The sequence below is a fragment of the Pongo pygmaeus genome, chromosome 19, assembly GCF_028885625.2.
Source record: "Pongo pygmaeus isolate AG05252 chromosome 19, NHGRI_mPonPyg2-v2.0_pri, whole genome shotgun sequence".
Lineage (NCBI taxonomy): Eukaryota > Metazoa > Chordata > Mammalia > Primates > Hominidae > Pongo > Pongo pygmaeus.
Window position 1 is genome coordinate 957,707 of NC_072392.2, and position 24,352 is coordinate 982,058.

At 55.4% G+C, this 24,352-nt stretch overlaps 1 protein-coding gene and 1 long non-coding RNA gene across 5 annotated transcripts in view; one reads left to right on the plus strand and one right to left on the minus strand.

Annotated features, from left to right (window-relative positions):
- Positions 1-24,352, minus strand: part of ABR (ABR activator of RhoGEF and GTPase) — a 226,798-nt gene that overhangs the window by 162,985 nt on the left and 39,461 nt on the right. Inside the window, exon 1 of one of the 4 annotated variants that reach the window (XM_054459710.2) lies at positions 20,397-20,512. The exons of 2 other annotated variants lie outside the window; for them this stretch is intronic. Coding sequence is in view for 1 of the 2 variants with exons in the window: in XM_054459707.2 (XP_054315682.1) it covers positions 13,303-13,363 (61 nt within the window). In the remaining variant the exon portion in view is untranslated. Of the gene's footprint in view, positions 1-13,302; positions 13,644-20,396; positions 20,513-24,352 lie in introns of those variants that run through there. One more of the 4 variants, XM_054459707.2, reaches the window with a different exon arrangement.
- LOC134738650 (uncharacterized) lies at positions 15,234-23,978 on the plus strand. Its single transcript, XR_010124560.1, has 3 exons — positions 15,234-15,537; positions 15,876-15,920; positions 23,324-23,978. It is a non-coding gene; the product is annotated as an uncharacterized LOC134738650 (long non-coding RNA).

The window sequence follows — 24,352 nt, forward strand, 5'->3', positions numbered from 1 at the left end:
AACCCTGTCTCTACTAAAAATACAAAAATTAGCCAGGCGTGGTGGCACACGCCTGTAATCCCAGCACTTTGGGAGGCTGAGGTGGGCAGATAACCTGAGGTCGGGAGTTCAAGACCAGCCTGACCAATATGGAGAAATCCCGTCTCTACTAAAAATACAAAATTAGCCGGGCATGGTGGCGCACACCTGTCATCCCAGCTTCTTGGGAGGCTGAGGCAGGAGAATCACTGGAACCCGGGAGGCAGAAGTTGCAGTGAGCACTGCAGGCCAGAGCAAGCAGCATTAGGGACTCTGAGCCAGGGATCTCACTAAGGCCAGTGCTCGAATCAGGCCTGGAGGGCTTCCTGGAGACGGTGGTAGCTGAGCTGAGGCTTGAAGCTGGTTAGATCCTTGGAGCACAGAGCTTTGCAGGTTGGTGAGAGGCCTTACTGGCTAGAGAACGGGCAGTGTGCTGGGAAACTGGAATGGGTAACAAGAGGTTCCCCCAGTCTGGACTGAATATGATGGGAAAGGCAATGCCCCACTGAACCCACTGAAGGTTTGTGGGCAAAGGTGAGAAAATGGGTTTAGCACAGCCACAGGCAGTTGGAAAAGGAACAATGTCCTTCACTCAGGGAGAGGTTTGAGGACAGACACTGCAGGCACCCACAACAAGGGCCTGGCTGTGCTGGCAGCTGACCAGCTGCAGCAGCGTCCTCTGGCTAGAAGCAGCAGCTCTCCTGACAGCCCACGTGCGTTCCATCCTTTCTTCCCAGGGAGCAGGAGACCAAATCAGCTCCTGCCTTTGGTTTCTGAAGATTCTACACCCAAAGATGGCACTTGGTGCCCCAGCTCATCCAGGCCTCCCAAGGGGGAACGTGGGTCAGGAGCTGCCACAGGGTCTGCAAAACGCTTGCTGGCCTTGACCAAGTCAAGGTGGCTGTTCCACGCGGCTGGGTGGACGCCAGCTGCTCTCATGACCCTCCCCGTGATGCACTCACAAAGTAACTACCAAGGCTTTCTGCTCCATTAACACCAAAGCTGGCCCTACAGGGGAAAGAGGAGGGAGGGAGGACGTGGGTTTTGTCTAGACGGAGGCACTCACAAAGCCAGATGATGCCTGAGCTTCTGCCACGCAGGAAGAGGGTGAGCAGAGGAGGGCAGAGGAGACCTCGTGCGTCCCCCTCAGGGTGCCCCCCATGGCAGAAGTCACCAGCAGAGGCCAAGAACAATGGCCATCCCCCTTCTTATCCTTAAAATCAGGGTAACAACCTTTCATAGGTTTACTGTGAAGATGAAATGAGATCACGAATGTGAGAACATTCACTTGACTCTGGCACCTGTGAGGTATCCAATCAATTGCTTTGTTACTTTTATTCCTATTGGGAAATGGGCTCAAAAGATCTGTGTCAGGGATTGCCTTTCATGAGGCCAGAATCCAGAGCTACAGAAGGGTCTGGCTTGATTTGAAGTCCCAGCCAAAGGGGGCTCCGCTAAGGTGTAAGCCCCCCAGACACAGGCTTTCCCCGGGGGCTGACCTCTCCGCTGGGGACTCTCTGGCCTCGAGGGCCGTCGTGGGTGTGAGACTGGGTCTGGAGGGTCTGCACCACCCCGTCATTAACATGCTGTGCGCGGGCGAGTTCAAACACAGCAGCTGGCTCTGCAGCTCAGCAGGCCCTGGGCCTCGGCAAAGGACCTCGATGCTCAGTGGCCTGATTTATGGCTGAGGGCTCTCTTTATTTTCCTTTTGAAACTGTGGAGGTGGATTTTAAGAGGCTGGAGAGCAGGGCCAGCACGCTTGGGCTCTGCCAAATCCCCGCGTCCTTGCCCCTGGCCTTGCTCTAGAAACTGGGCACTGGCCCTGCTCCATCCCAACCGCCAAAGTTTATTCTCACTCTCCCTTTCTCTGTGTTTGTGTTTGTATGGGGGGGTGTGTTTGTGTTTGTGTGTGTTTGTGTGTGTTTGGGGGCGTGTGTTTGTGTATGTTAACAATCAGCACTTCTTGCCAATAATCCCAGGAACGCAGTGGGTAATGCAGGCACGTGGGTACTGCAGGCACGTGGGTAATGCAGGCATCTGGGTAATGCAGGCACGTGGGCTCCAAGTGCCCATGAGGAGATTTCCTTAGGCTCATACCCCTAGGAAGAGGCAGCCCAGTTGGTGGATGCTCCCAGTGCTTCCAGGATACCTGGGGCAGAGGGCTGTCTCCTCATATCATGGGGGGTTGGGGGCAAGACGCAGTCTTCACAACTGTCTTTCTAGCTAGAGAAACGAACCCAGATCCATCAACCTCAGTGAAATACCAGCGTCAAGAGGCCCCCACCAGCACCACTGTGAAGGGTAAGAGTGCGGGAGAAAGAGCACAGTTTACAGCGGGGCCAACCGAGTGCACAATTCCTGGCTTGTAGTCTGCGACCTTGAATTAATTAATTTAGTTTGTTTATTTATTTATTTATTTATTTTGAGACAGAGTCTCATTCTGTCGCCCAAGCTGGAGTGCAACGGCGTGATCTCGGGTCACTGCAACCTCTGCCTCCCGGATTCAAGCAATTCTCCTACCTCAGCCTCCCGAGTAGCTAGGATTATAGGTGCCCGCCACCATGCCTGGCTAATTTTTGTATTTTAGTAGAAATGCGGTTTCATCATGTTGGCCAGGCTGGTCTCCAACTCCTGACCTCAGGTGACCCACCCACCTCGGCCTCCCAAAGTGCTGGGATTACAGGCGTGAGCCACCGTGCCCGGCCTGTCTCTTCTATTCTTTCTAAACCAAATTAAAAACTCTAATTTCTATGAATCCATCAGGACTGATGGACTTTCTTTTCACTGGACCCCAGGATCCTGGGAGACCCAAGGATGAGGTTTCTATGTCCCTCTACAGAATCCAGACACAGTTCCCAAAGAGGCTCCCATGGGTGCCATTGCACAGAACAACTGCAGGGGGCACCCTTGCACAGCACACACTGCCACGCTGACCCGTCAACTCCCAGAGGGGTCTTTCTCCTGAAACTTTGCCTCCAAGGTACAGACTCACTCAAAAAGATGACGTATGGGCTGTTTACGCCCGAGGTAACGCAGAACGGGGTAACCACAAGTGACGAAGTCAATTGCGGCTGCGAGGAGTAGATGTTCCCAGCCAGAGAAATAACTGGCTTAATTACACGGCGCCTTTGGTCCCCGTAATCTCGATCCATTAAACCTTTGCTGCTGCCCAGGAGCCAATGCCCAGGAGGAAGGGGTTAGCCCAGAACACTCACAGAAGCAGCCCTTCAATCCCACGAAGGTAATGATGGCCACATCCTTCCCCAACAGCCCGGAGTAAGCCCACAGATCCCTGCTCAATACCAGGCTTCTCTAAGCAGTACACCAGCTCCACCGATGCCCCAGGGAGGCCAACAGCCACACTGCCCGGAGTGACAAGGACTCTGAGCTCCCTTGGCTCTGAGGCCTCCCAGCCACCCAAGACTTTCTGGAGACCCTGCTAGTCTTAGGCAAAATGCCCGATCACGTCTGCCATGTCCACCTGTGACCTAGAGGCACAGGAAGGCATCAGAGGTGAGAGCAGGGGCAAGAAGGAGGGAAGTGAGGCCGGGCGCAGTGGCTCATGCCTGTAATTCCAGCACTTTGGGAGGCCGAGGTGGGCGGATCACCTGAGGTCAGGAGTTGGAGACCAGCCTGATCAACATGGAGAAATCGCTTCTCTACTAAAAATACAAAATTAGCCGGGCATGGTGGCTGGCGCCTGTAATCCCAGCTACTTGGGAGGCTGAGGCAGGAGAATTGCTTGAACCCGGGAGGCAGGGGTTGCAGTGAGCTGACATCGCGCCATTGCACTCCAGCCTGGGCAACAAGAGTGAAACTCTGTCTCAAAAAAATGAAGAAAGAGGGGAGTGGCACCCGATTAATCAATCAGGTCACCATAGAGCCGACCGCATCTGGCTTCACCTACTGAAGCCCAGGCTGACTCTGACATTTTCCGTATGGCCAGTAAACCCAGATTCATCTTTCGCTCTAGTGTGTGAGGAGAGGAAGGAAGGGCAGCAGGAGGATGCAGGATAAAGCCTGGACAAAAAACTGAGTGAGAGGCCCCAGTCAGGTCTTGATCCGGGGACAGAGAACCCGCTGCTCCACTCACAAGGGGCCACAGCCTCAGCTGGTCCCGCCTCAAAGGGCTCTTTGCCAAATGCCCAGGCAGGGGTGGGATTGGGCATTATCTTCAGCCTCCATACAGGGGTGCCTTCCGTAGCCTGCCTATTGCCCTGATTTCTTTCTCCTTCCCCCTTCACAAGGTCTGGGTCAGGTTCTCCTCAAGCTTCAGGGACCAGTGGAACATTCCCGCTGCCTCCCAGCAGCGCCATGTCCCCAACTGACCATATCTTGCCCTAAGAAATGCAAGCTACTCCCGGGCCGGGCACGGTGGCTCACACCTGTCATCCCAGCACTTTGGGAGGCCGAGATGGGTGGATCACGAGGTCAGGAGATCGAGACCATCCTGGCCAACATGGTGAAACCCCATCTCTACTACAAATGCAAAAATTAGCCGGGTATGGTGGCACATGCCTGTAATCCCAGCTACTCAGGAGGCTGAGGCAGGAGAATCGCTTGAACCCAGGAGGTGGAGGTTACAGTGAACCGAGATTGCACCACTGCACTCCAGTCTGGTTGACAGAGTGAGACTCCATCTCAAAAAAAAAAGAACAGAAAAGAAATGCAAGCTACTCCCCACAGCAGCAATGGACTTTCTCACATGTGGAGACGAGCCAAGGCCACATGTCACAAACAGCTTCCCCTATCACAGCCCTAGAGATGAGTGAGCTGCAGAACTCTCCCCCTGGTACAAATAGTCACTTGGAGGAAAGTGCCAACAATATACAACAGAGCGGGTAATCCACCCCCCAACACATCACCTCAGTCCACCCCCCACACATCACCTCAGTCCACCCCACACACATCACCTCAGTCCACCCCACACATCACCTCAGTCCACCCAACACATCACCTCAGTCCACCCCACACATCACCTCAGTCCACCCAACACATCACCTCAGTCCACCCAACACATCACCTCAGTCCACCCAACACATCACCTCAGTCCACCCCCTACACATCACCTCAGTCCACTCAACACATCACCTCAGTCCACCCAACACATCACCTCAGTCTACCCCCCACACATCACCTCAGTCCACCCCCCACACATCACCTCAGTCCACCCCCTACACATCACCTCAGTCCACCCCCCACACATCACCTCAGTCCACCCCCTACACATCACCTCAGTCCACTCAACACATCACCTCAGTCCACCCCCCACACATCACCTCAGTCCACCCCCCAACACATCACCTCAGTCCACCCCCTACACATCACCTCAGTCCACCCCCCACACATCACCTCAGTCCACCCAACACATCACCTCAGTCCACCCAACACATCACCACAGTCCACCCAACACATCACCTCAGTCCACCCAACACATCACCTCAGTCCACCCAACACATCACCTCAGTCCACCCCACACATCACCTCAGTCCACCCAACACATCACCTCAGTCCACCCAACACATCACCTCAGTCCACCCAACACATCACCTCAGTCCACCCCCTACACATCACCTCAGTCCACTCAACACATCACCTCAGTCCACCCAACACATCACCTCAGTCTACCCCCCACACATCACCTCAGTCCACCCCCCACACATCACCTCAGTCCACCCCCTACACATCACCTCAGTCCACCCCCCACACATCACCTCAGTCCACCCCCTACACATCACCTCAGTCCACTCAACACATCACCTCAGTCCACCCCCCACACATCACCTCAGTCCACCCCCCAACACATCACCTCAGTCCACCCCCTACACATCACCTCAGTCCACCCCCCACACATCACCTCAGTCCACCCAACACATCACCTCAGTCCACCCAACACATCACCACAGTCCACCCAACACATCACCTCAGTCCACCCAACACATCACCTCAGTCCACCCAACACATCACCTCAGTCCACCCAACACATCACCACAGTCCACCCAACACATCACCTCAGCCCACCCAACACATCACCTCAGTCCACCCCCCACACATCACCTCAGTCCACCCCACACATCACCTCAGTCCACCCAACACATCACCACAGTCCACCCAACACATCACCTCAGTCCACCCAACACATCACCTCAGTCCACCCAACACATCACCTCAGTCCACCCAACACATCACCTCAGCCCACCCGACACATCACCACAGTCCACCCAACACATCACCTCAGTCCACCCGACACATCACCACAGTCCACCCGACACATCACCTCAGTCCACCCGACACATCACCTCAGTCCACCCGACACATCACCACAGTCCACCCGACACATCACCACAGTCCACCCGACACATCACCTCAGTCCACCCGACACATCACCTCAGTCCACCCGACACATCACCTCAGTCCACCCGACACATCACCTCAGTCCACCCGACACATCACCTCAGTCCACCCGACACATCACCTCAGTCCACCCGACACATCACCTCAGTCCACCCGACACATCACCTCAGTCCACCCCCCACACATCACCACAGTCCACCCCCCAAGACATCACCTCAGTCCACCCCCTACACATCACCTCAGTCCACCCAACACATCACCTCAGTCCACCCAACACATCACCTCAGTCCACCCCCTACACATCACCTCAGACCACCCCACACATCACCTCAGTCCACCCCCCACACATCACCTCAGTCCACCCAACACACATCACCTCAGTCCACCCAACACACATCACCTCAGTCCACCCCACACATCACCTCAGTCCACCCAACACATCACCTCAGTCCACCCAACACACATCACCTCAGTCCACCCCCCACACATCACCTCAGTCCACCCAACACATCACCTCAGTCCACCCCCTACACATCACCTCAGTCCACCCAACACATCACCTCAGTCCACCCAACACATCACCTCAGTCCACCCAACACATCACCTCAGTCCACCCAACACATCACCTCAGTCCACCCCCCACACATCACCTCAGTCCACCCCCCACACATCACCTCAGTCCACCCCCCACACATCACCTCAGTCCACCCCCCAAGACATCACCATCACCCACCACCACCAAGGGCCTGGCAGGGGCAGCGGGCGCAGGGTTGTCTTGAAGCTGCCTGCCCTAGGTTTGCCCCCAAAGGGCTCAAGCTCAGCCAAACAGCTGCCACAAACACTGACAGTGAAGTCTTCCCATCATAAACCCTAGCAAAAGCGCAAGACTCCCTCTGGGGGTCTCTGACTCCGCTACAAGCGAGTACAATGACCAATTCCACACAGCAGGAAACGCGTGAACGGGCCAGCTAACAGGTTTCAGCTAAAGGGGTTTCTGCTGGGGGAGGAGCTCAAGGAGCCAAGAGTTTTCTTTTCCCGCCCGTACTCAGGCAACCAAAACCTATGAAAGGCCTGTGCAGGAGCTGCTGTGGGAGGCACCGCCTCAAAGCTAGTCCGATACCCTGTCCCTGCCGGTCCTCCTGCCACATTCCCTGCTCCTTCCTAAGTCATGTGCCAGCCTTTCCCAGTCCCTCAAGGCTTTCCCGGATGAGGAGCACGATGAGCCAGACAGCTGAGCAGCTCAATAGCTCTCCTCACCTTCAAAGCACTTTATAAATATGAATTAATCCACACAACACCCACGAGAGCCATCATGCCCTCCCTCTACAGAGATGTGGGCACAAAGAAGGTACCGGAATCGTCCCAGAAAGTAGATCGTACCTCAGACAGAGAACAAGTCTTCCGTCCTACCCGCAAGAGTGAGGCAGAGCCTCCCCGCCATTCCCTATCTTCCATCCTCCTAACAGCATCTTCCAGCCAATTCTCCGCAAATTTCCTTCCTTTTCCCGAAGAACAACAGTAGCCAACAATCACAACCACAAAAACCTCAGTTTCTCTGAGTAGATGACTTAATTCTTCTGCCAGCCCCACCTCTGAGACTCCAGCAGCCATGACGATTATGGGCCGGTGTTGACAAAAAGGAATAAATTACTGGGCTATTCGGAGAACAAGCGAGCATCCGCCAGCAGGCGCTCACTAGCACACGTGGAGTGGTCTGATGCGGCCCCGAGAACTGAGCTGCTCTGATCAAACGCACACAGGCTGTCAGACCAGTGGCTTGGTCCCTGGTGTAGGGAATGTGGGGCTCAGATGAGAAACTGAGGCAGGCTCATGATCACCTGGAGGCGGGCTTACATCTCCACTGCTCCAAATACTTTCCTGGCCCATAGATGGGGCACTGAATCTATAAAGGGCATGAAAATATCACAAGAGACTGAAATCGCCCTTGGAAATGTTGCTTGGGGTAAGAGAAGTGAGCCCTAAAAAGCAGCCTCTTGCTTGGCTCAGCAGGGAAGGTATGTTTGAGACCAGGACTAAATTACTTGGGACCAAATGGAGGCTGAAATGGCAAAGGGAGAGGCTTTAAATACAGCCTCTGCCTCTCCTCTAAATAAGCCCTAAACACACATATAAAGATTTTCCATCTGAAGAGGTGCCAGATGATCAACCTGCCTGGGGCACACGTATGTCTTAATCCAGATCTCCTTGGAGAATCCCAGGGATGGAGAAAGTTTCAGAGCACACCTCCACCCCCATTTTGGGCTGCTCCGCAGAACTTAATTTAATCCAATCTAATCCCATGGAATTGGGAAAATAAAAATTAAAAAATAAAATAAAATAAAACAAAGAGAAGATGGTAAGTGTTTAGCGGAAAGGGTGATAAAAGACCTAGAGGCGTTATGACCAAGAAAACATGGCCGGGAGCGGTGGCTCACGCCTGTAATCCCAGCACTTTGGGAAGCCGAGGCAAGTGGATCACCTGAGGTCAGGAGATCGAGACCAGCCTGGCCAACATGGTGAAACCCCATCTCTACTAAAAATATAAAAATTATCCGGGCGTGGTGGCAGGCGCCTGTAATCCCAGCTTCTCAGGAGGCTGAGGCAGGAGAATCGCTTGAACCAGGGAGGCAGAGGTTGCAGTGAGCCGAGATCACACCACTGTACTCCAGCCTGGGCGAGAGGGCGAGACTCTGTCTCAAAAAAAAAGCCTCAGAGAGAGCATCACACCAGCCCCAGGGAGAGAATCTAGGTAAGATACTGAGGGGTGAAACTGACATTGCTACATTAATGCAGACAAATGAGTGGTGCAGACACAGGAATTGGGGGATGTCTGAAACCATCTGTCACTCCACAGGCGAAGGACTCTGCTCCCATCAGTACCAGGGCCCCTGGCAGCTGGGATCCAAACTTTCTCCTTGAGGCAGACAAATCACACTTACCCCAGCCATTCAGGACTTCTACCATAGGAGAGATGCGGGGTTTGCTGCCCAACCCTGATCAAATGACTATCAAACCTGTGATGGAAGTGGGCACACTCCTCCTGTCAAAACCAGAAAGAATGAACTGCCAACCCCAAAGGCAATAAGTGTGTTCAGGGCCGGGCGCGGTGGCTCACACCTGTAATACCAGCACTTTGGGAGGCTGAGGAGGGTGGATCACGAGGTCAGGAGATCGAGACCATCCTGGCTAACACGGTGAAACCTCGTCTCTACTAAAAACACAAAAAATTAGCTGGGCGTGATGGCAGGCACCTGTAGTCCCAGCTACTCGGGAGGCTGAGGCAGGAGAATGGCATGAACCTGGGAGGCGGAGCTTGCAGTGAGCTGAGATAGTGCCACTGCACCCCAGCTCCAGCCTGGGTGAAAGAGCGAGACTCCGTCTCAAAAAAAAAAAGAAGTGTGTGAGGGGAGGGGCTGGCTGGCAGGCTGGCACCTTAGAAGCAGAGAGCCACCAGCCTCGGTGGGCTCAGACAGAGCTTCAGCTGTTCCTGCCTGGGCTCCAGGCCCAGCCCCCAGGTCCTACAAGAGGCACAGGGCCAGGCTGGGGTCAGAGCCATTGAAGCCATTTACCCTGCCAGACCATTTCAGGGAGAACTCTGCAACAGAGGACCGTAGAGAACGGTGTCCCCCATTCCATGATATTCCAAGGCCTTGAATAAACTCAGACATACCCAGGTGGTACTCGGGGTCCTCCTCATTATTCTAGGGTACAATCTGAATTCCAGCTCAGCTATTTGTTACTTATGTGATCTTAGGTCTATGATTTGTGCTAACTGTGCCTCACTTTCCTAATGTGTAAGAGTTGCAGAGTTGTGAGGTTTGGAGAGAATGGATAGAAAGTGCCTAGCACAGGCCGGGTGCAGTGGCTCACGCCAGTAATCCCAGCACTTTGGGAGGCCAAGGTGGGAAGATCACCTGAGGTCAGGAGTTCGAGACCAGCCTGACCAATATGGTGAAACCCCACCTCTACTAAAAATACAAAACTTAGCTGGGTTGTGGTGGCAGGTGCCCATAATCCCAACTTCTCAGGAGGCTGAGGAAGGGGAATTGCTTGAATCCAGGAGGTGGAGGTTGCAGTGAGCCAAGATGGCACCACTGCACTCCAGCCTGGGCAAAGACAGAGACCCTGTCTCAAAACAAAACAAAAAAAGAAAAGAAAAAAGAAAGAAAGAGAAAGTGCCTATCCCAGTGCCTGCCATACAGCAGATGCTCAGGAGATGCTATTATCATTGTTACCAGGAACAATGCTCAAAGAGGTGAAGGCAGGGAACCTCTAACACCGAGTCATTCCCATCTCTAAGTCACACTGTCACCCTGTGCCCTGGGTATACCCCCTTTACAGTTCCCGACGGATCTGGCATTTGTGGAGATTTGTCACCCCAGGACTGCGAGCCTTGTAAGCAAACAGCTTCCTGAGAAGCAGAGGAACTTCCTCTGGGAGCCACAAAACCATGCTGCCAGGCAAATGACAGCTCGGGTATTTGTTTTAATTTAGGCTCTTGTCAAGAGGAAAGTTGATGGCTAACAGCCCAAACATGACTGCACAGCACCTCCCCGGGAAGCCTCCTGCTACAGCTCTCCACTAAGCTGCTCCGAAGATGGAGGCAGGGACTCCTCACACTGCAGCCACATCAGTGCCCCCTCCCACCCACCACCCAGGCCACCCCAGGAGCCACCCAGAGGCCAGGGCAGCAGCAGGAGGGTAGACAGCTCAGGTGCCAATCTGCCTGAATCAGGGCTGCCCAACAGAACCCCCTAAGAGGCCTTGGCCTAATTCCCTTTTCTGGCCTTCCTCTGGTCAGGAATTTTCAAGGTGGCCTCAGGCAATTTTGCTTTTTTGCTCCAGGCGCGGGAGGAAGAGGGTGGGGTATGGAAGACTTGGAAATGATGAGCTCAGAGGAGTCTTCTGCCGCAGAGAAAGCTAGAGACAGGGTTCCATACGATTCCAGGCTTTGGGAAATAGGGAAACAAGAACTGGGTTTTGCAAAGAGCCAGAAACACTCAGGAACATAAGCACACGTGAATCTGAGGCATTGTTATGACGGCTGTTTGCAAGCACACAGCTAAGAGAGGGTCACTAATCCTGCCTTCGGGTCAGGAGCTGATCTGCATCGGCGCTCCGAACAGATGTGTGCCCCCATTCATGCAGACGCACGTGCGTGCACATGCCACACAGCCGTGGGCCCTGACCTTCACCCAACGACGCTGGCCTCTGCAGGGGAAGGAGCAGATGGAGCGGCGGCACTTGGCACAGGACCCATGCCCAGGGGATCCGGCTTTGCCCCTTTGATGTTGAGAAACCAAAGCAGAATGAACCATCACAAGGACAGCTCCTGGGGGGAGGAGAGGAAGGAACATGGGATGGAGGAGGAGGCGGGTGGAGAAGAAGATACAGGGAATGGCCTAGACCCAAGGGGATGCTGAGGTCAGAGGTTGAATGTTGGGTACCACAGAGCCTCCAGGGTAAGCCTTTGGGGCTCAAGGCATCACCCTTCTCTACTCCTCCCACCCCCCCCAATATGACTTATCAAGGAACTCTAGCTGGGGTGACCCTTAAAAATGCCCTTGTTGGCTCACGCCTGTAATCCCAGCACTTTGGGAGGCCGAGGCAGGTAGATCACCTGAGATCAGGAGTTCGAGACCAGCCTGGCCTCATGGTGAAACCCCATCTCTACTAAAAATACAAAAAATTAGCCGGGTGTGGTGGTGGGTGCCTGTAATCCCAGCTACTCAGGAGGCTGAGGCAGGAGAATCACTTGAACCCGGGAGGCAGAGGTTGCAATGAGTGGAGATTGCACCACTGCACTCCAGCCTGGGTGACAGAGCCCAAGACTCCGTCTCAAAAAAACAAAAAAAAAGAAAGAAAGAAAACGCTCCTGTTCCATGGCATCCAGTGCCTAGAATCAGGCTGAACCAGGCTCCACCTGGCCCCACCTGCCTCCCCCAACTCCTGCCTGGGAGATGTGCTGAGAGAGTGGGAGGGTCCCACTCACGTGCGCCAGGAAGGGCGAAATCCACTATGTAAGCCCAGGAGGACCCTCTTCCTAATCCCTGAGAGCATCCGGGAAAGGTGTCTCAGGGAAGGGTGGGGAGAAGGGGCAGGAGCAAGGTGTGGTGGTGGGGGGGGGGCGGCTCTCGGTTCGCCCCAAGCCCCCAACACCATTACCCGTGATCAGTTACGCATCCCCCGGGGCCATGCAAGAGCAATCACATGATCCAGAGAGATTTGGGAGCGAGGGGGTGGAGAACTCAAGAAGGTTTGTTTTTTTTTTCTTCTGAGGGTGGTGGTGATGATGAGGGTGGGGGTGGTGATGAGGCTGGCAGGAAAGATTGCTGAGCCCGGGATTTTCAGCTCCCGCATCCAAACGGCCCCCGCGGATATCTGCACCCACCGTCTCCCCTCCCACTCGATCCCACCCCAGCACCAAACCCCTGGGCCCTGGACCACACATGGCCCCGGTGCCCGTGGGGTGGCAAACTCGGGTGCCAACGACTGCTCCCAAAACGGCCTTTCCGCTTCAGCCTGGACAGAGAAGCTGCCGGTCCAGGGGCGGGGGCAGCACCCTGAAGGGCCTCCCTCCCCCGAGGCTCGCGGAGGCCGGATTCACAACAGGTGGGAGGGGGGACGCAGCTCTCGGCTCGGTCCGCCCACGGTCCCCGCCCCTGGCCCGCGGGAATCCGCACTGGGGACCCCCCGCCCGCGCCCCCCGGACCAGCCCGGCGCCTGGGTCCCGACCTCGATCCCGATTCCCACCCTGACCGCGATCCGTACCCCGATCCCGCCTCCGCCCGTGCTCCCCGGACCAGCCCGGTGCCTGGGTCCCGAGATCCCGATCCTGGGGTCCCGATCTCGAGTCTGGGGTCCCGACCCCGATCCTGGGGTCCCGATCCTGATCCTGGGGTCCCGCCCCCGCCCGCCCGGCGCACGTACTGCTGTAGAGGGTGTCGATCCAGGACAGGCGCGGCAGGCCTCGGTGGCTGAGCGGCTCCATCCCGCGGCGGCGGCTCGGTCAGATCCGAAACCCGACCCTCATCGCGCAACAAAGAAGGGAGGGCGGGCGGGAGCCCGGGGAGGCCGAAGTTGCGAGCGCGGCGGAGCGAGGAGGCTGGGAACCAGGTCCCCGGGAGGAGCGCGGGGCGGCCGGGGCAGGGGCGAGGGCGGGGCGGGTGCCCCCAAAACCCTCCCGAACCCTCCCGGCCCCTGCGGCCGCGCCGAGCCCAGCTGCGGATCCCGGAGCCGATGAGCAACTTCGCGGGGGGCGGGGCGGGGGCGGAGCTTCGTGACGGGGCGGGGCTTTGCTGCGGGGGCGGGGCGGGGCGGGACCAATCGGCTCGAGGCTCCGCCCTCCGCAGGACGCCCCCGGCCGGGCTAAGGGGGCAGCGGGGCTCCCGCGCTGGGCGAGGAGGGGCCGCGGGGGTTTCGAGGAGTCTCCAGGCGGCGGCGCAGACCCAGGTCCCCCTCGTCCCCACCGCGCCGGGCTCAGCAGGATCCTGGCGATCCGCAAACCAGGTGCCATGGGGGGCCCGGGCGCCCGCAGGGGTGACATCACCTCCCGCCCGGGATCTCCAAGCGCGGCTTCGGGGGCGGGAGCGGCGGCCGGGCCCCTCCCCAGCCAGACCCGCTGCGGCACCCACGGGGTGAACGTCCTGCGCGCGGCGGGAGGCGCCTCTCTCCTCCCGAACCTTCCCCCGCTCGTCCCTTTCCACACCCCTGACCTCAGAGCGCGGCCGTTCCCGCCACACATGGAGGGGGGCGGATGGAGACCCGGGAGGACCGAGGTCACGGGGGCTGTGGGGCCAGGACAGTCCCACATGTGCCCCTCCTGGGCGGAGGACAAACTGGAGCCAGGAGAAGCCCCAGGGGCTCCACGCGCTCCCCTCCAGGACCCCTCCTGGGGACCCCAGCCGCGGCCTGGAAAGCCCATCGTGTTTGCATCATCACCTGCAAATGCTGGGAAGTCGAGTTAAGAGGCCTGAGAACAGAAGGTTTAGAGACGAAATTCCCTCTTCACCGCCCAAGGGCAGTGAAGAGATTGGGGGCCCCATGCCTGTCTCCTGTGGGCTGGTTCTGTGGGAGCCATGGCAGCTTCCCCATAGACCTCTTTGGGCCAAGCGACCCTGGAGCAGGGAAGGACAGGAGGGGAGTCAGGCCAGGGGGGTCCAGGGCAGTGGGGCTGAAGCCCCTTCCTGAACCCAGGGAAAGGGAAGCAGTGGGGCCCACCCAGCGGGCTCGGTACCCCAGATAGTGACATTTCAGATACCAGAGCTGTCTCCACCCCACCCCATCCCCAGGCAGCTTAAGGGGAAAACCTTCTTGGAGCCCAGCCCTACAGAGGTCTACCAGGAAGGTTAAGTCAGCTTGGCCTTTGCCGGGTGCAGTGTGGTCGGCACCCGCAGAACGCTGGAGGAGTGTGCGGGTCGGTCGTCATCACTCCAAACAGACACACACACATCTAGTTATTAAGGGGAGAAGCAGCTCCTCCCCCAGGATGCTGAGAGGAAGCCCCATAAGCCGCTTGGGCAGACGCCTCTGCAGCTGCCCCAGGGGAGATGGGGGTCACCCACTCATCACAGGCTGGGGAGCACCTGGGAGACGCAGGGGATGATGCTCTGGGTGAGGAAGCCTCTACAGGTGGCTGCAACAGAAGTAGTTTTCAATATTATTAGCCCCTCCCTGCATCCCCAGGGCTCCCTCCGCCCCAATCCTCCTGGCTCAGGCACCAGCGCTGTCTCTTGCCGCCCCTCCCTGCAGCTGCCACCCTCCCACCGTCCCTGACTAGCACACAGGATTGGGAGGGCCAAGCAGGCACCTGGAGCTTGGCAGGGAGGGGGCGTGCATCTCCAATGAGATGCTCCAGAAATAGAGCCTCGGCATGGGAAGGGAACGAGCAGGCTCTCGGAGGACCGCGAGGCCGGAGGAGCCATGAGGGGCCAAGGGCATCTCTTCTTCCCACCTGGAACGCTCGGAAGACAGCCCAGGAGAAAGGTGGAAACAGGGGCGTGAGCTGCCGCCACCAGGAGCCACCAGCCCAGGAGGCAGCAGCACCGTCCCCTCCTCAAAACAACAACAACCAAGAACGCCCGGGCCCTCTCCCCACACTGTGGGGTTTTCCTGATGGCCACATCCGGCGCCGACTGTGACGGAGCCATAGATGTATGCTTCTGTGTGAGTCACATACATTTGCGTACATTTTACATTTTTATCTACAAAGGCTTGAACAAGCTATTTTCAGCATCCTCCAAGCTAAAATGTGGCAGTTGCTTTCCTTCACGTTGCCATAGTTTGCTTTTTTCTGCCTACATTCTGTCCAATCCTGGCACTCTTGGACCTTCCACTCCACAACACGATACAGGGTAGGGGGAGAGACAAATCTCGAGGGCTCTACGGAGGAAACTTCTAATAACGAACACAGAACACCGAGTGTGTGCCCGGCTTAGCGCTTCATTCACTAGTGTGATTTCACTGTGAATGTCACCGTTATCTCTGTTTTCTCCATTTTCCAGGTCAGAAAACCGAGGCCCTGAGCAGCTGAGTAACCCACTCAGAGGGTAAGTGAGGGCTGGGACTTGAACCCTGGCACTCTGTTCATGCTCTTTTTTTTTTTTGAGACGGAGTCTCGCTCTGTCCCCCAGGCTGGAGTGCAGTGGCGCAATCTCGGCTCAAGGCAAGCTCCGCCTCCCGGGTTCATGCCATTCTCCTGCCTCAGCCTCCCAAGTAGCTGGGACTACAGGCACCTGCCACCACGCCCGGCTAATTTTTGTATTTTTAGTAGAGACGGGGTTTCACCTTGTTAGCCAGGATGGTCTCGATCTCCTGACCTCGTGATCCGCCCGCCTCGGCCTCCCAAAGTGCTGGGATTACAGGCGTGAGCCACTGCGCCCGGCCTGTTCATGCTCTTAAACACCACGCATACTGCCTCCACGGCCAGCTAACTGGTGATCACTGGGTGCTGAAGGTCCCGAGAAATCTCTGCAGGTCCATGGGGTTAGAGACCACCCTCCTCTGGGAAACCCTGTCAACGCTCTTCCATCTCCAGACGTCTGTCTCAGACAGCGTGGCTCAGGAAAGGGCAGTCACTTCGAGATTCCCTCAATGCCTTTGTTGGATGGCTTCCAGTAGATGTGAACACCACGGCCAGATGCTAACCTTGCCCACAGAGACGAGTGTGTGAGCCTTTGAGCACCACAGTGATTTGGGTGGGAACAGAAACCTCCGCATCCCTGGCACTGAGGAGTTGGGGAGATCCAACGTCACGCACTGGGAAGGAAGGAGTTAAAGAGTCCTCGTCCGGGCTTTGCCAAAGGTGATGCTACCCTGAAGTGCTCTTAACCCCAGCCATCAACCCCAATCTGTCAGAGCAGCAGAGAGCTGTGGTAGACAGACCTTCCTGATTCAGCTAAATGTGGACCGGGTGGGGACCAGCCAGAGCTCCCCAAGGCACTGAACCCCCATCTATCACGCTGCCTCCTCCAGGTCCCTTCTAAGCATTCCCCAGACAGTCCCTGGGGCCAGTGCTCTCCACCCTGCCAGCCCTCCCTCCAGCCTGTGCACTCAGACCGTCTGCGGCTCCCGAACCCCGGGGTGACCTGCCTGCTCCTGCCTCATCACTGGACTTACAGGGGATTTCATGGTTGGGTGCACCACCAAGAGCACTGGGTTAATGATGAGGGGCTGAGTGGGAAGAAGGTATATCCCATTTTCAAGACTATTTGCCCTGTTCCTCATTCCCAAGCACGTGCTACTCACGGCCTCTCCAACTAGCAACTCTTGCTTCTACCAACCACTTGGCCGGGATGGAAAAAAGGGGACGGGCCCTAGAACCAAAACTGGATATCTCCACTTTTCCTCCCTTCTCATGTTAGCAGCTCAGCTCCACTGCACACGACAGGAAGGTCCCAGGAGTCTCTGCTTCCTTGATCACCCAGAGGTCACCGCTGATGACAAAAATACGTTCCCACGCGGGGGCCAGGCAGGGAGTCCCGGTGCGTGCAGACGCTGAATACACAATGAGTGGGAGGGAGTGGGGCCCTCTACATTCAAATGAAAAACCAAAACCAAAAATAGACTGTGATGACCAAAAAACCAAGAGTTTGCACCCTCACTGGCCCATCAGGTCCTTAAAAGCTGGGACTGGCCGGGCGCGGTGGCTCACGCCTGTAATCCCAGCACTTTGGGAGGCCGAGATGGGCAGATAGCCTGAGGCTGGGAGTTCGAGACCATCCTGGCCAGCATGGTGAAACCCCGTCTCTACTAAAAATACAAAAATTAGCCAGGCGTGGTGGCACGTGCCTGTAATCCCAGCAGTGAGCCAAGATCGTGTCACTGCACTCCAGCCTGGGCAACAGAGTGAGACTCCCTCTCAAAAAAAAAAAGCCGGAGCGGGGCACAGTTGCTCAAGCCTGTAATCCCAGTACTCTGGGAGGCCGAGGTGGGTGGATCACGAAGTCAGAAGATCGAGACGATCCTGGCTAACACGGGGAAACCCCGTCCCTACTAAATATGCAAAAAACTAGCTGGGCGTGGTGGTGGGTGCCTGTAGTCCCAGCTACTCGGGAGGCTGAGGCGAGAGAATGGTGTGAACCCGGGAGGCGGAGCTTGCAGTAAGCTGAGATCACGCCACTGCACTCCAGCCTGGGGACAGAGCAAAACTCCATCTCAAAAATAAAAATAACAAATAAAAAAACCAGGACTGCATCTTCCTCACTGGGCAGACCCAGTGCTCAGCGCAGTGGGTGAACAAGGCTCAGGTAGACTCCGAGCACAGCTATGACCGTGTGGTGCCTCCAGATCAGCTTTCTGCCGAAAGCCCAGCAGATCGGCATTCAGTAATGCACACTGAACAAATAAAATTAATGACAGCTAACAGTTATTGAGTGCCTTTTTTTTTTTTTTTTTTTTTTTTTTTTTTGAGACAGAGTCTTGCTCTGTCACCCAGTCTGGAGTGCAGTGGGCATTATCACAGCTCACTGCAGCCTTGAACTCCTGGGTTCAAGCTGATCCTCCTGCCTCACCCTCCCAAAGTGCTGGGATTATAGATGTGAGCCACCGGGCCTGGTCTACTGAGTGCTTCTCAAGTGCCAGGCACTGCTCTATCTGCTTTACATAGGTTATTTCACCTAATCCTTACAATAAGCCAATTTACTATTATCTCCATTTCACAGAAGAAGAAATTGAGGTGCAGAGAGGCTAAGCCATTGGCTAACTAGCAGATGGCGATGCTTGGAAATGAACCAAGTCTGAATCCAGGGTTCCCATGTGTAATCTCTGCATTGAGCGGCAATTAGTGAATGAATGAATAAACAGAACGAAGTTAAACTCAGGGAGGAAGAAATCGGAGCTACACGAGGGAGGCAGGCAGTGTTATTTCAGAACCGTCCCAGGGCCACTGATGATAAAGTAGAAAGAGAACTGGTATCCCAAGAAAACCATATCTACTACAGCAGGCCAGATGACCCTGGAGACAAGCTGAACAAAGTCCAGTGACAATCCCCCAAATGCCAGTCCCAGCCAAACCCCACTCCTTCGATGCCTCCGGCCAATCTCAAGAGTTTCCAGCCTCAGTGTTCACATCTGTAGACAGTGTGCACCCAGGGCCAGGGGCGGTAGCTCACGCCTGTAATCCCAGCACTTTGGGAGGCCGAGGTTACCTGAGGTCAGGAGTTCCAGACCAGCCTGGCCAACATGGTGAAACCCCGTCTCTAATAAAAATACAAAAATTAGCTGGGCGTGGTGGCAGGCACCTGTAATCCCAGCTACTCGGGAGACTGAGACAGGAGAATCGCTTGAACCTGGAAGGTGGAGGTTGCAGTGAGCCAAGATCGTGCCACTGCTCTCCAGCCTGGGTGACAGAGTGAGACTCCGTCTCAGAAAGAAATTAAAAAAAAAAAAAAAAAAAGAAGAAGGTAGTGCCCAGGTGGATCAAGAAGACGACCTCCAGGCCTCCTATGAGCACTAGCAGAATACAAACTCTCCTGTCAGATCCTGGGGTGGCCTGTTTTCCATGCTTTGCTCTATTTCCATTTCCTTGGTACAGTAAAGCAGCATTTACTATTCTTTTTTTTCTTTCTTTCTTTTGAGACGGAGTTTCACTCTTATTGCCTGGCTGGGGTGCAGTGGCAGGATCTCGGCTCACTGCAACCTCTGCCTCCCGGGTTCAAGCGATTCTCCTGCCTCAGCCTCCCGAGTAGCTGGGATTACAGGAGCCCGCCACCACGCCTGGCCAACTTTTTGTATTTTTAGTAGAAATGGGGTTTCGCCATGTTGGCCAGGCTGGTCTGCAACTCTCAACCTCAGGTGATCCGCCCGCCTCGGCCTCCCAAAGTGCTGGGATTACAGGCATGAGCCACCACGCACAGCCAGCATTTACTATTCTAAGATTCATCCTCAGCCCTCCAGCCTGAGGAAAGAAGAAAATTCCCCAGGCCTCCACAGCGTCACCTGTAAGGGCGAAGTCTCAGCCTACGAGTCTGTCTTTTGCCCTCTTCTCACCTGCCCTCTGTTGAGCCTCCCGGCTTTTCCAGCAGCCAGTGAGATCTACAGGCAACAGAGGTGAACTGAAAGCCCTTTCCAGTTAGTCATTTCTCCACCAAAGTTTTGTGTCAGCTTGAGTCATGGGAAGACCTGCCGCCCTGGCAAGATGTGGACCTGCTCCCCGGGGAGCTGCATTCACCCCCTCGCTGCCTCCCTTGGTATCACTGCAGGATAAAGCACAGTGACATCAGGTCCTTGCAGCTGTGACACTCCCCACACGCCCCCACACACTTCCCAGGGGCCGAGTTGAAGCCCCGTTCCCCTGGCCAGGGACCACAGCAAGGGTAACATCCTGGGCAGAGCCGCTGTCTTAGATTATGCACTCCCCAAGCCACAGTTTTAGGAGGGTCTCTCGCCAAGCCCCAGCTCACGTGGCCTTCACTTGACATGGCTCAGATGACACCACCCACACACAGGTCAACAGCAGAGTTTTCCCAAAGGGTCCATCCAAGGGCTCGACAGCAGGGCCTGGAGCCCCCTCCTCATTTACTTACCACCAAGTCCCCATCAGCATTCAGAAAGACGCCAGCAGAAGAGTCCGATGGATTCTCTAAGTCTCCAAAACCCAGAGATTCAGTTCAGTGGCTCCAATCTCCTTAGCCCCAAGGGAAACAAGAGCACGTCCAGCTGGGGTCAGCGCTCACGGGCTGGCCCTCTGCCCTCCTGTGGTCACCACGGCCCCGAAGCTGGCCGTGCTCCTCGCTCGTTCAGCCAGAATTATGCAGACGCATCCCAGGCCTACGCTGCTCTGCCAGGACCTCTGACACCACCCACCAGGCTGGCCCTGTCCCCATCAGACCCAGGAGTGGCCACAGGAGCCGAGGGCCAGCTGTCAAGGAGACGGGGCTCCGAGAGGCAGCAGCTCACCATTCAGCAAGGCGGGGGCAAAGGAACCTCAGAGCCTAGCCAGGGGCGCCTGCCATCAGTGGAGCCTTTGCTTTGGGGCTGCCGGTCGGGCCTTGTGCGCTGTGTCTCTTTAAGGACCAGGCCTCTTTAAGGCAAGTTCCCTCTGCAGTCCAGTCCTGCCTCTGCCCGTCCTGCGGCAGAGAGTGGGGGCTCCCCAGCGCCATCTGGCGGCCGCACAGGAGCACCTCGCACCGGAGGCTTCCAGCCAAGCGGCCCGCAAGTGCTTGGACAAAAATCTCCAGCTCGGACACAGGGCTGCAGGCTGCTGTTGGGAACACAGCTCGGGGAGTCAGGAGGAACTCCGTCCGGGCAGGAGAGAGAGCAGAAGCCCCCAGGAGTGACATGGGGAGAATGATCATCCCGCCGGACAAAACCTTCACTAAAATATCCTCAAATGGGCCAGGTGTGGCAGCTCACACCTGTAATCCCAGCACTTTGGGAGGCCGATGTGGGTGGATCAGCTGAGGTCAGGAGTTCGAGACCAGCCTGGCCAATATGGTGTAACCCCATCTCTACTTAAAAAAAATACAAAAAGTAGCCGGGCATGGTGGTGGGTGCCTGTAATCCCAGCTACTTGGGAGGCTGAGGCAGGAGAATCAGTTGAACCTGGGTGGCGGAGGTTGCAGTGAGCCGAGATCATGCCACTGCACTCCAATCTGGGCGCAACAGAGTGAGGCTCCCTCTCAAAATAAATAAATAAATAAAATATTCTCAAATTGGGCCAGGCACAGAGGCTCACACCTGTAATCCCAGCACTTTGGGAGGCCAAGGCAGGCAGATCACTTGAGGTCAGGAGTTCAAGACCAGCCTGGCTAACGTGGTGAAACCCTGTCTCTACTAAAAACACAAAATTAGCCGGACATGGTGGCGGGCATCTGTAGTCCCAGCTACTCAAGAGGCTGAGGCCGGAAAATCACTTGAGATCAAGGCTACAGTGAACTGAGATCATACCACTAACACCCCAGCCTGGGAGACAGAGCGAGACCTATCTCAAAAAAACAAACAAGTAAATAAAAATAACAATGTGTGGGAGCATTTAAAGAGGTCACAATAGGCCAGCTGCAGTGGCTTATGCCTGTAATCCCAGCACTTTGGGAGGCCGAGGCGGGCAGATCACTAGGTCAGGAATTTGAGACCATCCTGGCTAACATGGTGAAACTCCATCTCTACTAAAAATACAAAAAATTAGCCGGGCGTGGTGGCACACACCGGTAGTCTCAGCTACTCAGGAGGCTGAGACAGGAGAATCACTTGAACCCGGCAGGCGGAGCTTGCAGTGAACCGAGATCGCACCACTGTACTCCAGCCTGGGTGACAAAGCGAGACTCTGTCTCAAAAAAAAAAAAAAAAAGGTCACAATAACTAGGGGTCACTACTAGCCTTCAGTAGGCAGAAGCCAGAAATGTTAAAATGTGCTACACAACTTGCCCTAAAGAACATCTGTTGTAAGTGTCAAGAGCTTTGAGAACTCTACCTGGTTGGGGAAAACAGAGGATAGCGGATGGCAAGCTGCCACCTCACCCCCAGCTGGTCCTCTTTCCCCATCACGCTGCTTTGGATGTCCTTCCTACTAAATTTCACCTTCATAAACGTAGGGGTGGAGGGAGGGGGCAGTCTGGCCCAGCCGCCTTCACAAGGGAAGCCGGTGCCTCTGGCTGCCCCTCCCAGAAGCCAGGCACACATACCCCTGAAATCACTGCGCCAGCTTCTCTTAGGCCGAGCTGCACCCAGGACATGCAAATTTTCCATAAAGCACTTTTGGGTTCTGATCGTGAAACCTCGTGACTCCTAATTTCCTCTTCCCCAAGCTCTTGGCACCTTGTCCTGAGCTGGTCAGCTCAGTCTCATGAACACACAGTCCGGTGCCAGGAGCTGGCACGAGAAACTAGCACACATGACTCGTGTTCTCCCAAAAGGAGAGTGAAGAAGGGTGAGACTCCGGCCACAGTGACTACGTTTTGGCTGCGTCCGTTGGTTGGAGCAGTCCCAGGCTCACGAGACTGACATCAAAGATATGAAGATCAATTAGAGGAAAGAGTTTCCCAGTATCTCATAGCTACTAAAGAGTTGCTCTAAAACATCCTAAAACACATGTAGCATGTCATTCCTCTCTTACTAAGACCTGTCTATGGCTTCCTTTTTTTTTTTTTTTTTTTTTTTTTTTTTTTAGACAGAGTCTCGCTCTTGTCCCCCAGGCTGGAGTGCAGTGGTGCAATCTCGGCTCACTGCAACCTCCGCCTCGGGGTTCAAGCGATTCTCCCACCTCAGTCTCCCGAGTCACTGCTGTCGGGATAGAGACCCACACATCCTTTTGGTGGCCTAAGGAACCTGTGGCCGGGCCTCTGCACCCCTTTCAGCTTCATCTGGCACATTCTGCTCCTTGCTCTCTTCTACTTTTTCCTGCCTTGGAACTTTTGCATAGGTTGACATCTCTGGCGAAAACGCTCTACCCCCGCTCTGCCTGGGTAACTCCTACTCACCCTTCTGGTCTTAACTTAAATATCTTGTCTTCCAGGGAGCTTTCCCTACCCACCAGACCAGGAAGGCCTGCGTCGCTCCCTGCTTCTGAATGCTCAGTACTCTTGTAAACGTTCAATGCCTGTCTCTCCTGCTAGACTGAGGTCTCTTGGAGGATAGGAACCACATCTCTGTTATTCACTGTAACCCCAGGACCTTGCACAAATAGTTTCAGTGAATGAATGAGAAAATGTGAATGAATGAATGAATGAATGACCAAGTATATTCCTGGTCACAAAGAGCCTGGAATGAGGCAGTACAGGTGTTCCACCCAGCCCAACTCCACCAACTGGAAAAGAACTGTTTGGCTGGTTGAGACGTCGTGTCGAGAATGACCACCCTCTCTGGAAAGATGCAAAGAAAGAACAACTGGCCCCTAGGATGGGATTTGGGATGGGAGAATTGCTGTTCCAATTAATTCTCTAACTGCTCACAAAAAAACCCTAACTGAAAATTCCCTAGTACACAGGGCTCCCTTGTTCAGCAGCCAGCATTGGAGGCTGTACTCCTTTTTATCCAATCAGGCTCCAACATGGAAACAGCATAGAAACCCAGAAATGGTTCAGCCACTAAGGGAACTTCGGTCTCAATTCTGAGTCCTTCTCCGAGGCCTGTCCCAAATTTGCAATAAAACTTGTTTTTAGGCCAGGCACGGTGGCTCACGCCTGTAATCCCAGTATTTTGGGAGGCCGAGGCGGGTGGATCACCTGAGGTCAGGAGTTCGAGACCAGCCTGGCCAACATGGTGAAACCCCGTCTCTACTAAAATTACAAAAATTAGCTGGGCGTGGCGGTGGGTGCCTGTAATCCCACCTACGCTGGAGACTGAGGCAGGAGAATCACTTGAACCCAGGAGGTGGAGGTGGAGGTTGCAGTGAGCCGAGATCGTGCCACTGCACTCCAGCCTGGGCAACAGAGTGAGACTCCATCTCAAAAACACACACACAAAAAAACTTGTGTTTGCGGGAGGGAGGTAAACAGTGCTCTTCCCTGGGAAGAAAGCAGTTTCTGGGTGCGTGCCGGTCCCG